This window comes from Parus major, chromosome 1A (genome assembly GCF_001522545.3).
Source record: "Parus major isolate Abel chromosome 1A, Parus_major1.1, whole genome shotgun sequence".
Taxonomy (NCBI): domain Eukaryota; kingdom Metazoa; phylum Chordata; class Aves; order Passeriformes; family Paridae; genus Parus; species Parus major.
The window spans coordinates 36,051,914-36,066,456 of record NC_031773.1 but is presented as its reverse complement, the minus strand read 5'-3'; the positions used below and the strand labels follow the sequence as shown (position 1 = coordinate 36,066,456).

The following is a 14,543-nucleotide window of genomic DNA, read 5'->3' as shown; positions in this document are numbered from 1 at the left end:
TCTACTACTGGAGAAAAACAGGTTCACAGCATGCTCATACATTCCCAAATGACACGTGCTTGTCACCGTCATTACAGTCAGTAAAAAGGAGTTTGATGCTCATGTTTTGTTCAGATGAGAACAAAATCCCACCAAACCCCGCTGCAGAGAGTCAGGGTAATTAAAGCACTGCTGGCTGCAAGGAGACGTATTTAGAAACTACCAGCCCCACCACACTCAATAGCTTATTCTCCTTCAGGGGGACAGTTTTCCTTCCAAATTTCTCACTTCCTTACTCTACCTCTGATGTTGCTAGTCTGGGAAAGGTAAAGCATCATTGCATCTTAGCGTGTTGCGCTGCCAGAGGCAGGCACAGCTTTTGTAGCAATGGCTCGCAGCAAGCATCAGCACGTTGCTGGGTTTACTGCTGACCACCCCCTAGCTGTTTCTGTGGAGTCTGAAATGCTTTTCCTTTGATGTAAGGATGCTGGAAACTTCACGTAATGGCAACACAATGCAACTTGGAAACTGTCCGCCCTTTTCTTTCTCACAACACTTAGCAGGGAGCTCTGGCACAACAATTCCAGTGGCTCTGAGGAAGGCTGCTCACAGGTGATGTAACGCCCTGGCATAACTTGCCTTTGAGCTTCCTCTTCTTATCAGGACAAGAAGCTGCATGCAGACGTGCTGGCGTGGTGGAGAAGGGTTTAGAGTCCTAAGAGTTACTGGGAAAGGGGACAATGGGGGGAAAAAAGATCATATGGGCTCTTTTTTTCAGCCCAACCAGTGCTTTTTGACATTATATATTTGGAGACACTGCTATCTGGGTAACTCCCTCAGCAGCCTGATGGAGCTGGAGACTTTCTGAAACTTCTGGAACTTTCTGAAAACAGCAGAGTCAGACCATTTCACCTGGCTATCCCCTCTGTGCCTTATATCTAATATTAAACACATTTCTCTTCCCTCCTGAAAATCAGTAACAGTATTATTGGAACAAGCTGTGTGGGTCCTCAAATTTTGTCCTCCGCTAATGATATCCTGTCAGTCTGCAACAGAATTTGTACATGGTTGAGATTACTGAAGCTCTTGCCTGCAGGTTTTTCAATGGCACACACAAGGGATAATTTGCCCTTGTGAGCGTACTGTGAAAAAATCGAGCTTCATTAAAGAAATCCATACTTTCAGCCTAGATTATGCCTCCTGCCAGGGAGGTGACATCATTACTAGTCTAGGTATTCATATTCTGCTGAGCTGGCATCTAAAACAGAGCTCATGTTTCCCCAGACTTTTTAGAAATCTCTGTTCAAACCCTTAGAACTTCAATATAGTAACTTTAATGTTTTGCTCGGTTTTTACAGTGCTGTGATCTGATAACTTCATCACTGGCAGCCTACGCTGTGCCTTACCTCACTAAATGTATTTAGGATTAGATGCAAACCGTGTGTTTCATTTAGATAAGTCTCACATCAGGCTGAATTGTTGCATACAAGACCCTCAGAATAAATGGATCCATCTCCCTAGTGGACCAGGAGCACACTGGGTCCCAAAAACTTTGATGAACTGGAGAGGAATCTGAGAGCCTCTGAGTCAAAATCCACTGTTCAATCTCCTTAAGAATCAGCACTTACACTTGTAACAGTGGGCAGCCCTGCAGCTGCCTCCATTTCTGCCTGGAGCCCCTGAAGCAAAACAAAATAAAAACATGACCAATAATAAAGAAATCAATAACCTTAGAAGGCACAATCTTCTCATACTGAGAATGTTTTCTGTATCTGTACACTGGACTTGAAGAGACAATTAAAAAACAAAAAATCACAGCTCTGGTAAACTCCAGAATTGTCTGTTGTATTTTCATTAATTTGTGCAAAATTCACTAATTTATCATTATTGTATTTATAGTAGAATAAATGTATAACACTCTTGAAATGCATGGATGTTATCCGAGGAAATTAGCTAAACACATAGTTCCTTCTGTGACAGGACAAATCTGGGTATTGCTGGGCACAAACTGATTTTTCACTCACTAATACTGCACTTGAAAATCCCTTTCACTAGGGGCATGCTTGGGGGATGGCCAGTGAGAAATTAACCAATGTACCATGGAAAACACTGCACAGTGTCTGACCTCCCAGGCTGGTACACAATAAACTCTAATGCTAGCTTCAAAACAGCTTTTCTAATAGGAAAAATAGCAAAAATTATGGTCTTATGAGAACATATTTAAGGTAGTTAGTCAGTAGTAACAGTATTTGGATAAAGCTAGTTCTGACAAAAAACAGTGTCAGAATATGAATATACCCTCTGCAAAGTGAAACCTAGACTAACTAGAATAAACTTTCAGAAAATGATAGCAAAGATTACCAGCAGAGCAGATTGACTCTGCCATAAGCAGACATGGGCCATGTTTACAAGATCAAGCAAGGATAAGATAATCCCAGGTGAGTGGAAGGTACTTAGTGGGTGCAAAAGGCCTGAGTACACTGATGTGTGCCAAGTCTTTTGAGAAGTAACTAGGTCAAACAAGCTGATGGTTTACTCAGCTTTTCAAAACATGGAAAACAACTCTTGCATAAAATTACGGCATGGCTAAAACCTTGAGAAATTTGTTCTGAGGTGATAAACGTGCTTCAGGTGAATTTTACATGTGAAGGGAGAACTAGTTTTGTGTGGAGCCTGTGGACTTTCCCATGGCTAGGAAAGCAGAAGAGAGAGGAAACATACACACCACCCCCCTGTCCCTGAGCTGCCAAATCAGCAGGGGAAAGGAACAGAAGCTGTTAATACACTTGAGCACTGCTTTTCAGAAATAAACTGTCCTAATTTTAACCTGCTGAGATCAAAATGGCAAAAGCCAGAAAAAAAAGCTGTCAGACTGCAGGAGCCAGGCTGCCTACAGGGGCCTGCCACGGCGGTTGGGTGGGAATTCCTCCCCAGGCCAGTGAGTATTATCATCTGAAATTTTGGGTGACTCAGAAAGAGTAGTTTACAGCAGGATTTAGGCAGGAACACAGGGATAGGATGAGGTCAGAAGGATGCTGAGAAAGGTGAAGGGGGCAGTGGGGTTCTTGGGCAATGGCAGGCATGTTCAGGGTGGCAGGTTGAAGGAGTACAGGACAGGAAGCAGGAATGCAGCAGGGCTGGATTCAGGCTTTATCTTAAATTCTGAACTGTGCTCTCAGGAAAGAAATAGAGAAAAAGAGACCTGCAGAGAAGATAGAATAAGTATGTGTATAAATAAAACAACTATGTATTTATAGACCACAAATATACATATGCATACTTATAAGATTTATTAATAAAAATAGTCCATATCAATCAAGTTATGTGGTAAAAGTTTTCATTCTTTCATTTGTTTTCCTTCATTCCAAGGTATTATTCCCAAGCATTGCAGTAATGTATCCCTTAATATTGTTCCTATAGTAATGGACTTACTTGATATACTTACATCTGACTCTCAGTTACTCTGTTTCTGACAATCTAAGTACTAAACAAGAGAAAATTAAATACAGGATGTCAGACTGTCTTCTAGCTCACTCAGCAGTGCCTCACCACTGAAGAGTATTTTATTTCACACAAGCGTGGCCTCTTAGTCACAGTGAGAATTTCCTTTCTTTGAGTATGGTCAGACCTTACTAGGTCTGCTAAGTTCTCTCTTCCCATTGGGATGTCTGCTGTTTATTTTTTATAGTCTGTAGGAAATGTTATCAAAAGACAGAATCTATTAGCTCTGGAGGCTACCCGAGGAGACATGATAAATAACTTAGCATCATCACATGCAGTTCCAGCAGGGCTGGGAGCAGGACAGGTTGGACAAGAGAGCACAGGCATTTCTTGCAGCAAATGGAGTCAGCCTGCTCTGACTCATACACCTCTTACTTGTCAGGATTTGAGAGATCCTCTCCCTTCATGCAACCTCCAATTCGAGAAATGAGTTGCTAACACTTCTGCTTCTCCTAGTGCTCGCTTCCCTCAAAGCCTAGCATAAAGTTTTTGCTATGATGCTTGATGTCAGACTCTTGGTCTTGCTTACAGGGAACATCAACTTGTTCCACAGCAACAGATACCAGCTTTTCTTATGGAGCAGGCCTCTGAGATGCACGTAAATCATGTACAGTCTGATCATTCAAAATTCATTACAAATTAAACAAAGAAAATTAAAAAAACAGAAAGCAAAAAAATCTCAGCAAGTTGCAGCTGCCAACACACGGGCTGCAGAACATGGAAAGAACATTTTAAGGGGAGAGAACAGGTAACCCTTCTCATTCTCTGGTCTGGTGTGGAGCTCACCTTCAGTCACCTCACAGTAAGGCAGTTTGGGCCCAGGCTGAGTGTCACCCAGCTGTCTGTGCCAACAGCTCGGCGGGACGTGTTCCACCCCGGCCAGCACACAGCCCATCTCCCTGCACGGTGCTTGTGCAGGAGGGCTCGCAGGTGCTGCCTCCACCCAGCTCGCTGGGCTCCGTGCCTAGGGCTGTCTGGTGTGTGAGAAAAGGTCGTGCCCGTGCTGCCCGGCATTCCTGTGGACAACGAGGAGGTGATTCGGTATTGGATTAATAATGAAGAGGGGATAAACCCACACGTCCCGCTAGACACAGGGAGTCCTGTGCATAATCCTGAGACCGACAGAGCCAGTGCGCAGCAGCCCTGGGAAACTGGGAGATGGGGACACTTACAAAAAGCAGCTGAAGCCTCGGGCAGTTTTCTCCAGCATGCTGTAAACAGCTCTAATTGCTGGCCTTTTGTGAAAACTATCAAGGCCTCTCCTCATCAGTCCCCACGGGAGCAGTGTTTCGGCGGGAGCTGCGGTGCCGAGTTCCCCGAGGCTCCCACGAGCCGGGCACGGGCTCCTGCCTTCGCCCGCTCCTCACGTCCTGGGAAACCTCTTTCCCGACCCCTGCTCTAGGGAAAACGTCCCTTTCCCGTGTTCTGGGAAAACACCGTCACGGAACCTGCAAGAACGTCAAGCAAAATCCTAAAATTGGGTAGAACCACAAACTGGGGTCCTGTGGTCTGAGGCTCAGCTGGGACATGTCCTGCTGCCTCCCGGGCGGCCACGGCCGGGCCGAGCCCCTCTGTCCCTCGGCCTGGGCCGGCCCAGCGCGGGCAGAGCCGCGCCAGGAGCGGGGCCTGGAGCGGGGGCTGGGCCGGGCCCTCACGGCTCCGCCCCGGCCCTTTAAGGCGCCGCGGGGCCGCGCCGTGCCGAAACGCGCCGAGCCGAGCTGAGGTGAGTGCCGGGGCACGGTGGGCTGGACAGGCCCGGCAGCGGTCGGGGGTGGCGGTGCCGGTGAGGGGGAGGCGGCGGCGGGCGATGCTCACCCGCTGCTGCCGCTTGGCCGCTCTAATGATGCAGCTGCCATGCACCGGGCTTTCCCGACGGGCAGCCAAAAAAGCCGTCCAGGATAACCGGATAGCCTGGAATTCTCGTGTGTCTGTCATGCGGCTGTCTTAGGTCTCTTGAATAAGAGCTGCCGCTAGCAAGCGGGTCGGAGAGGAGTTGGCGGCTGCCGTGGCTTGTCCCGTGGATGACGTGCGGGGTACAAGCGGCTGCCATCGAGCCGCAGCCGACAGCCGGCAGTGAGATCACCTGGATGTCTAATTGCTGCTTTTGAGCTCCCCGGAGGCTTGCATGAAGTAGCCGCCGAGTCCCGAGGGAGCAGGGCAGGCTTGGGGCGGGGCTGGAGGTCGGCAGCTGCTCCTGTGGGGCTCGGGAAGGAGCCTGCAGCGGAGGAGCGGGCAGCAGCACTGTGCGCTGTGCCGGGGCACGGCTGCCCCGGGACACCGGCCTGAGAGCCCCTGCTGCTGAGTAACTGAGGAAATATTGCCGTTCTTCCCACGCAGACCGCCATAGGAACATCATGGGAGGATAAATGGAAATACCTTCTCTGGAAGAGAATACTGTTACCTTGAAGTGCTGGCTAAAGTTCCTTTTTGTTTTTCATTTAATGAATTCCCAAAGCCCTTACCAGAGGTTTTGAGTTAGCTAATGATTGTCGGGTCGTCTAGTATTTTGTCTCGCTCGGGAAGAAAGGTTGGTGCTGCACCCTGTGTTGCCCAATATTGCACGTGAAATCTGGGGCAAAGCTGGGGAAACCTTTATTCAGGCCCTCAGCTCTAGTGTGTGTGAAAACTAAAACATTGTTTGCTAACAAAATTATTAAAATAATAGTGTAGGCTTATGTAAATGCACAAAAGAACATGAGCATGGGGATGATGAGAGGAAAAGACAGAAGTAGTTCTTGTACCAAATACCATTTACATTTTGGAAAGCATACAGAGTAGAAAGGAATCTCTTCTTTTTTTTTTTTTTCTTTTTTTCCCCCCTCCTCCCAATCCATGCATTCCTTTTCCAAAGTGTTGTGCAGCCTATATTCTCGTCAACTAAGGACGCTCTTTGCTGTGATTGATGTCAGCTGCTGTGCAGTAGCACAGCCAAGCACTTGAATAAAAGAAATGGAATCTCAATTTTTAGACTGTACAGTAGTGCCAAGAATGACAAAAGCAAAGTGGAAAATGTCATAAAACTAATTTTATTAGCTGGGTCAGGGTATTAGTGCTAAACCACAGAGCAGTAATGATGCTAATCCCATGGAAGTATTAAACAAAGGGCTGTCTCAGTAATTGGTGTCAGTGTGCAAATGGCACTGCTCAGCCACTCTGAGGAAGTTTCCTAAGCTGTTGGTTAGGAATGTACCTAAGGTGCCCCAATTTAGGTTAATAAACTAATCTTATTTTCCCGCATGCCATGAATGGCTGTCTGCTTGTCTTGGACAAAGATCTTGTAGCAGCTACCTGGCAGCATGTCTTACTCGGGAACCACACGTCCTACCTTGCATCCCTAAAACTGCTGCTCATGCTGCTGGGGCAGGAGGCTTGTTTTACCAAGCAGGATGGGTCACGTAATTCAGGCTTAGCCAAAACTGCTGCTCTCTGTTGTGATTTGTGAGTCTGTTCCACCTTGCCTGGGGTGCGAGGCAGCTTGCTCTGCGCTGAGGCATGTCCCACACACTGGGAGAAGAGCCCCTTAGAGAAAGGAGCTCTTGAAGCAAAGTGCTCCTGTCTGGCTCCCTGTGGTGGCACTTCCAGCTCCTCTATTGATCAGGGAGGCGACTGGAGATTGGTAGTCCTTTGCTTCTGGCTCAGAGGGATGAGTGCAAAGTTAACTGAAGGAAGGCAGCAGGCTGTGGGCTTTGTGTGGGGATGCTGTTGTGCGTATCTTTCCCTTGTCAGGCCTAGGAGAGCTTCTCAGGGTGACTGCAAGTGAGTTTTGTGGAGAAAAGTCAGAAGCTCCCAAGAAATTCTTTCCCAGCCTCCCTCCCTAGTAGTTGACCTGTACTTCAGCACTGCTGTGGGAACTCTGCAGGGAGGGAATGCTCTTGCTGGTGGGATAGGGTGGCAGGAGGTGCCCTCTAGGCTTCCAGTGGGCAAACCATGGTCCTCACCCAAAAACCCTGTGTGAAATGAGGATCAGTAAGGAGCACTGTGGGTGATGAGTGCTGAGCAGCTCTGCTGGGTTAAGCTCATGGAGGCAGTAACCCTGTCTGGCTGCTGTTGGCCTCTGTGCTGGTGAGAGGTGGTGGCACTGAGCTGCAGGAGAGCAAACCAGCATTAAACAGCAGTCACAAGCCAAGGGCAAGTTCAGGGCTGATAGCGAGATGAGCCTTCAGCAAACACAGCTGTGTTAGCTCGTGGTGGTGGTGGCAGGAGGAAAGCCCCAGAAATCCCGAAGGTGATGGGCAGGGCTCTGCTTTGGAACTTTAACCTCAGACAGTTAATAGGAGGAGCTCCTCATCGAGCTTGGGGAGAACTGCTGGGGGTGGTGACAGAGAGTGCAGGGGAGTTCTGGAGGGAGAAGATCAGCTTGAGATGGGACAGACACTGCTTCTGGCTTAATGTAAAAGACTGTTCCCAAAGCTACAGGTTAACACAATGAGTGAGATGCCTGTCCCCAGTTTGGTGAGTGTCCATTGCAAGTAATGCAGGATCCTTTTATATCAGCTGTGGCTACTTGAGCAGTTGGGTTTGGTTGATATACCTGCCTGGTAAAGGTGCAGTTCATGTAACAGGGGTGGAATCCCTGGAAAATAATCCCCCTTAAGCTTCTTTGAAGTGCAGGTGTGATCTCAAAGGAGTTCAGAATGTTCCTACAACCCTAATAGGTGGTTTTCTGGTGAAGTGAACTTTGGCTTGTACCACATCCCAAATGATAGGCCCTGCAGTAAAACAAAACACCATTGTTGGCACAATTGGATTGCTTCTATCAGACAAGAGGCCCAGCAGTAATGAAGCATAGAAACTGAAATTATATCCATCTGGGGGACATTCGTTCCAGGTACAGTAAAGCTCTTGTGCATGAAACTGTAATTTGTGCATATCCAATTTATGTAACTTTCAAAATCCCCAGGCAGGGACAGAGGACATGGCTCGTGAAGACTGTGTCTCTGTTTTTCTTGCTGTTCAGCAGCAGTGGTCTCTGTTCCCCTTGCCAGTTCGTCTGCTTTTACAAATAGCCGTAGAGAGCCTGCCTAAGCCTTTAAGTCTGGTCTGGCATCTGAAGAGCTGGGAAGTTGAACTGGTCCCAAAAACTTCTCACGCAGTGGAAGGTCACGTTTTTAAACAATTGATGAAATTGCAGGGTTATGCTCTAATGCCACACAAACTTCACAGATCTGGTTTAAAGGAGCCTGTAACCCCAGCTGTTCTGGGGCCAGCACGGTGGAGCACACTGTGTTTAACAAATGTCTCCCCTTCTCCCTTCCTCTGGCTGGGCACAGAGAACCACCATGCCGAACTGGGGAGGTGGCAACAAGTGCGGTGCCTGTGGCCGCACCGTCTACCATGCTGAGGAGGTGCAGTGTGATGGGAGGAGCTTCCACCGGTGCTGCTTCCTCTGCAGTAAGTATTCTCCGCCAAAAATCTCTCCTGGTGTAGCTGTGGGGGTCACAGCAGCAAGGGGATGGTTCACAGGAGGCATCCCAGACTCAGCTGGTACCTGTGAGGCACTGGGGATGGCAGTGGCCAGAGGTGACTTTGTCCATCACATGTTGAGGCGGATTCCTGCTTCCCCATGTGCCTCCTGGGCTTGGCATCCCCGAGGGGAGAACTCACCTCCTGGAGAGGTTTTATCATATCAGGGGTTGTACGTCTCAGAGCAGAGACATTTGTACTCTTGCCAGCCTTTTCCTTGGGCATCTAAGGGTTCCTGAGGTTGTAAACCTGACTTAACTATTGCTCATGCAGAGTAGGAAAGCCAGTGGCAGAGCCTTGTTTGCACTGCTCTGAGCTCAGCTGGGCTTCTCCCCATGGTCCTGGGGCTGGCAGAAGCTGAAGGAACAGCTATCAAACTGCTGCTCTGGAGTCCTGCTCAGACCAGGACAGGAGCGCGCATGAGCACAGCCGAGTTGTTGATGCTTTAGCACGGCCAAAAGCCTAAACTTTCTTGGCACAGAGGCCTGTGGTTTATTTCAGATGAAAGGAGTCCAAAGCATTATTTTCCAGTCCAACCAACAAGCCCAGTGAGGCATTGAAAATAACTTTCTCTGCTGAAAATACCTCTGCTTAGATGAAGGGAACAAAGGGTCCCTGTGAATTGGAGGCTCCAGTTTTGCAAACAGACAGCCTCTGTGTCTGAATCAAGAGAATTTTACCTTATTGCAAACATGAGGTACTGTTTTGCCCTACTTGTTGGTGATTAATATATATGGCCAGAGCTAGGTTTAGCCTTCTTACATTGGCTGCAGTTACAGCTGGGCCCCTCAAACAAGTTTGCTGTTAAGTCTGCTGCCTAACCTTGGTGTGCTATGCTGGCATTGAGAGCCTTGGCACACCTACGCTCCTTTCCTTGAGCTCTACCAGTGGTTACAAAAAACAAAGATTAGATGCCTCAGCTGCCTCACTTTCAGCCTTTTATGGGAGTTACTATTAAAAGAAACCTGGAACTTACAGTCAAACAATGGCTCTAGTGTGTCTGAATACATGGTTTTCCTTAGTGCATACTTCTGTTGGGGTTAAAGTCTGTAGACTTAACAAACATGCATTAATTGATTTACTTATTGGATATTAGTGGCTTATAAGAAGAATGGAGCTAATGGTTGCCATAAGCAAAAGTCACCCAGTGTTTTGAAAGCATTTAATTTTTGAACAAAACATTCATGAGGGTGTTGTTTTTTATTTCTCCCCAGATTCTTTTTCATGGGCATAATGTTGTTGCAGATGGAAAGTGTGTGCCAGTTGGCATACAAAAGGAGGTTAAAGAAGGAAATAGTTATCCCTTCTACTGTAACCTTGAGTAGAGAGAGGGCTTGCATTGTGCTGAAGGGCAATGTAGGAATGCCAGAAAAGCACAGCCCCTCTGGTGACAGCTGTGAACCAGACCCAGCTCTGCCCAGTATTGAGGTGGGGGTGGGGGGAGAACCTTGAAGGTTTGTTTTTTTTCCCAGCCCCACCCTGGCCCAAAGGGGAGGACAGGGGCTCTTCTGTAAGACAGGCTTTTTCTTCCTGCTGTATGGCATCTGTCAAGGGAAACTGCTGACTGCCCTCTCTGGGTTTCTGAGCAGCCTCATTCATCAAACAACAGCAAGTTTTCAGGCTTTAAATGTCACGGTCATGAAGAGGTGGGAGGGAAATAGAGCCCTTTACAGGGCTAAGCATAATTCACAGATTCAAACAGCAACTTGCTCCCTCTAATCTCCGGTGGTCCCACAGCCTAATGGGAAGAGTTTTGGACAGGGAAACCCATAACATCACTTCTCACTTGATTTTTGGCTTACAATATGTGCTGATGGAAATAGTCCCTTAAGGCAGTTTAACTTTTTTTTTTTCCTCCAGTGGTCTGCCGGAAAAACTTGGACAGCACAACTGTAGCAATTCACGATGCTGAAGTTTACTGTAAATCTTGCTATGGGAAGAAATATGGCCCAAAAGGCTATGGATATGGCCAAGGGGCAGGCACGCTGAACATGGACAGGGGAGAGAGACTAGGCATCAAGCCTGAGAAGTGAGTGAACTGAGTTGGGGGGTGCATGGCCCTTGTCCTTCAGTACTGTTTTCAGAGGAGTCTTTCAGGCTGGATTTTGTTTATGTTCCTGTTTGGAATAGAAATGCTGCAAAATACTCCAGTCTAGTTGAATGCAGGGCATTGAACCTGCAGTGCACAAAGCTCCCACTGGTGACTATGTGAGCTGGAACAGTAGGAATTAGTGCAAGCAAAGACACACCCTATGAATGAGCCATAGAGGATTGGATTATGGAGCTGCTGATGGCATTGCATAAGCTCACAGAGGTGACTGTGGGTCTCACACTGCCCTCCTAAATAAGTTGGAAATGCAATGCTCAACATGTTCTTGCAGGGATGGACTTGGACAGCTGAGAATCTGGGGCTACAAGCAGAATGAATTTTTAACTAGCAAATGAAGAACCATTTGTGCTTAATTATAGCCAAAACCAAAAGTCACATTAAATAGTAAACATTCCTAGTCTGATTAAGTTCTTGCTGTGAAGCAAAGCATGTAGAAAGAAGCTGAGGTGTGTCTCAGAACTTGCTTCATACAAGTTCCCAAATTACTGCTTAACGTTTATATCATGTATGCTCTCCAGCCAGGTTCAGTGATCCATTCACGCTCCTGATTATAATCAGTGGACAGAACCTTAACAGAATTATTTGTAGCTTATTATCTGGAAAATCCATGTCCTCATAGAGTTTAGCTCTTCTAGTTAAGTGAAAAGGGGAAGGCTCCTCAGGAAATTAGCCTTTACACTGGCTTATTTTTTATCCTTTAAAGCATGGCCTTTCTCTTTTTATTGTTGTGGCTTTGGTTTTTTCCCTACCAAATGTAATTGGATGGCCTTGCTGGTAACTTACTTCTCCAGTTTTGCAGCAGTACTGTATTCTGTACCATGTGCTGGATGCTGGTCTGTTGATGTTGCTAGGCAGAGCGAGAGATTGTTTAGTAAAAGAGTAGCGAAAACAAATGTCCTGTTTCTTTCAGCACGCCTTCTCCCCACCGGCCCACCACAAATCCAAACCCTTCCAAGTTTGCTCAGAAGTTTGGAGGGACAGAGAAATGCTCAAGGTGTGGTGATTCTGTTTATGCAGCAGAGAAAGTAATAGGAGCTGGAAAGGTAAGAAACTGCATGTGCTGTTTTGTACCTGCTACGTGGACTTTTAACTGAGTAAGGTGTGTTATGTTGGTCCCAGCAGGGAACCAACTGCAGGGCAGTTACCTTAAAATTGCATTTATTTGCACTGGGAATAGTAAAATCAGTCTACTTAATTAAAAAAAAAAACAGTTGAAATGCAGGGTGATGAGTGATCACCTTAGATTTCAGAGGTGAAGATTTAATATCGTCTCGTGCTAGAGACTTGAAGCAGACTACAGAAGCCCCTCTCACCCAGAAGAGGAAACAATCTTGAGGTGTGAAGCTTGTGAGGGAGACTGAACGTTTCAGCAAAAGGGGGATGGTCTCTTGAAAATACCAAGTAAAACTGCATGTCAGTCTGCCAGCTGTCTGACTGACTCTCTACAGAGAGCCAAGATGTGCTCTGAATTGATCACAGCAAGCCCAAATCTTTCAGAATGGTGCTCTGAGCAGGATGCTTGGTGGGATCTTGGGCTGTGCTGCTCACAGAAATGCAGATGCTCTTGTCTGCTACTGGTGCACTTCAGCTGATTTTCACTTCAGCTGCACTTTCAGTCTGTAATCAACAGTGATGCAGATATATCCAGTTAATGTGGTTTTTTACCAACTTTGGGATCCTGTGTATTAATACTGTCTTTTTTATTTTTTTTCTAGCCATGGCACAAGAACTGCTTCCGATGTGCCAAGTGTGGAAAAAGCTTAGAATCTACAACCCTAACTGAAAAAGAGGGAGAAATCTATTGTAAAGGTGAGAAAAAAGTAAAGACTGTTTGTTTATGGGTCAAGATAATGTCTTGATCAAGATAATGTCAAATGGTCAATATATGGCTGATATAAGAAACTTTCAGGCTTATGTTGACATGAAAGTGCTCTGTAAGTCATAGGAATAGAGTAATATATGAGATTACTGAAGCTGCTGATGTAGTTGACATCTGCATCGAGTAAAACCTCACATACTGATAAATGCAGCAGCAGCCTTGCCCTCTGCCTGATCAGAGTAAGGAAACAAGCCAGCAAGCATCCTGCTCTGCTTTGGGTCATTGTGGATATAAACTTGATCCACACAGTGGTTTGATGACAACAAATGCCTTAACAGATACCAAGCCCCAGAACCGACCTGTGAGTTGCTCTCATAGAGTGGGCTGGGAGCTACACAGACCAAACAGTCCTGGCTACCGAGTTCAGTCCTGTTAGTTATGTGGTTTAACAAAATGTTTCTAAGCGTTGCTTCCCAGGGGGATATTCTAGTGACTAAGGAGGAATTGCTGAGAGGATTAGCCTAGACAGTGCTGTTCTTAATTAACGTGCCAGAAGATTAAGCTACTGCATGTTCATCTTTCTCACAGGTTGTTACGCAAAGAACTTTGGCCCCAAGGGATTTGGGTATGGCCAGGGAGCAGGTGCCCTTGTTCACGCCCAGTGAGGGGGCTAAAAACGCCTTCCAGCTCTGCTGAGATCCTGCTAGAAGGAACAAGAGTATCTTAAATGTTACTAACTACTGTGAAACAGATACTAGTTACTGTAGTGTACCTTCAGCTGATGATTTTAAAAACACACACACTGCTTTTTTTCCTCACCTTGTGTATCACATTGTAACACCTTTAATACTGAGTATCAATTCAATAAAGCTTTGCTTGTTGATATACATAAATCTAATCAATAAAGCTTTGCTTGTTGATATACATAAATCTTGATATACATGAATCTAAGTGTTGCCTACTTTGTCTGCAACAAAAGTGAGGGGAGTGTTGCTCTAGGGCTGTGGATGGTGACACAGCTCTAAAGTGATAGAGAAGGGGTAACTGTGCCTAAATGGCTGCTTGTCTCTGGCACAGAGTCTCTAGTAAATGAAAAACAAACCATTTTCACCATAATAGTCTGGAGGTGCTGTTATGCACAGAACTTACTGCACAGGAATATTCCACTGAGACAGCTGCAGATTAAGAAGTTATTAGGTTTTAAAAAAACAAGCTTTGAAACTCTTTTCTGGTTTGGGAAGCAGGCTGATACATTTCTGGGATAAAAGAACCCTTCACAACACTGAATTCATGGAAACACATTCAAGACTGGGAATGTTGCAACAAAACATTAAGCAAGTGTATCAGCACAGTCTAAAGCAGTTTCAAGCAACACCTATGCCCATGGTCTGAGGCAGTGAAGCAGTTCAACCCAAAAGTCTAATTAAAAAAGTATGTACTACTCAAAATAATACACAATGAGCATTTTGTACAGATTATAAAGGAACCATGTGGATAGGAGGAAAAACAAGCCAGCTCAAAATGTGACCCAGGAGCTTGTCCAGTTCACAGAGCAAGAAAGATTAGAACTGAAGAAGATAACAGTAAGTCCGAAGCAGCACATTTCAAGCATGAGTGAGGCAGCAAGCAACAACACAGCCTAGGAAACCTGGGGAAAAACTCTCAGCCCTG

General features: G+C 46.3%; 1 protein-coding gene across 3 annotated transcripts; it reads left to right on the top strand.

The window, feature by feature from the left end:
* Positions 1 to 5,133: 5,133 nt before the first annotated feature.
* On the top strand, positions 5,134 to 13,818 carry CSRP2 (cysteine and glycine rich protein 2). Of its 3 annotated transcripts, none has more exons than XM_015628101.3 (6): positions 5,134 to 5,203; positions 8,751 to 8,871; positions 10,804 to 10,972; positions 11,964 to 12,096; positions 12,769 to 12,862; positions 13,461 to 13,818. In XM_015628101.3, the coding sequence occupies exons 2-6, from the start codon at positions 8,760 to 8,762 to the stop codon at positions 13,535 to 13,537; spliced, it is 585 nt and encodes a 194-aa protein (XP_015483587.1). In that variant the 5' UTR covers positions 5,134 to 5,203; positions 8,751 to 8,759; the 3' UTR covers positions 13,538 to 13,818. The 3 variants fall into 3 exon arrangements, with proteins under 3 accessions (XP_015483587.1, XP_015483586.1, XP_015483588.1); XM_015628100.2 differs by lacking the exon at positions 5,134 to 5,203 and adding an exon at positions 5,985 to 6,007; XM_015628102.3 differs by lacking the exon at positions 5,134 to 5,203 and adding an exon at positions 8,284 to 8,308.
* Positions 13,819 to 14,543: the final 725 nt, after the last annotated feature.

What these genes read in the sequence shown, in the direction of transcription:
- CSRP2 (XM_015628101.3), top strand. Translation starts at nt 8,760, where the DNA reads ATGCCGAACTGGGGAGGTGGCAACAAGTGCGGTGCCTGTGGCCGCACC. An exon ending in CCGGTGCTGCTTCCTCTGCA is followed by an intron (nt 8,872 to 10,803) that starts GTAAGTATTCTC and finishes TTTTTCCTCCAG; the next exon opens with TGGTCTGCCGGAAAAACTTG. An exon ending in GGGAGAAATCTATTGTAAAG is followed by an intron (nt 12,863 to 13,460) that starts GTGAGAAAAAAG and finishes TCTTTCTCACAG; the next exon opens with GTTGTTACGCAAAGAACTTT.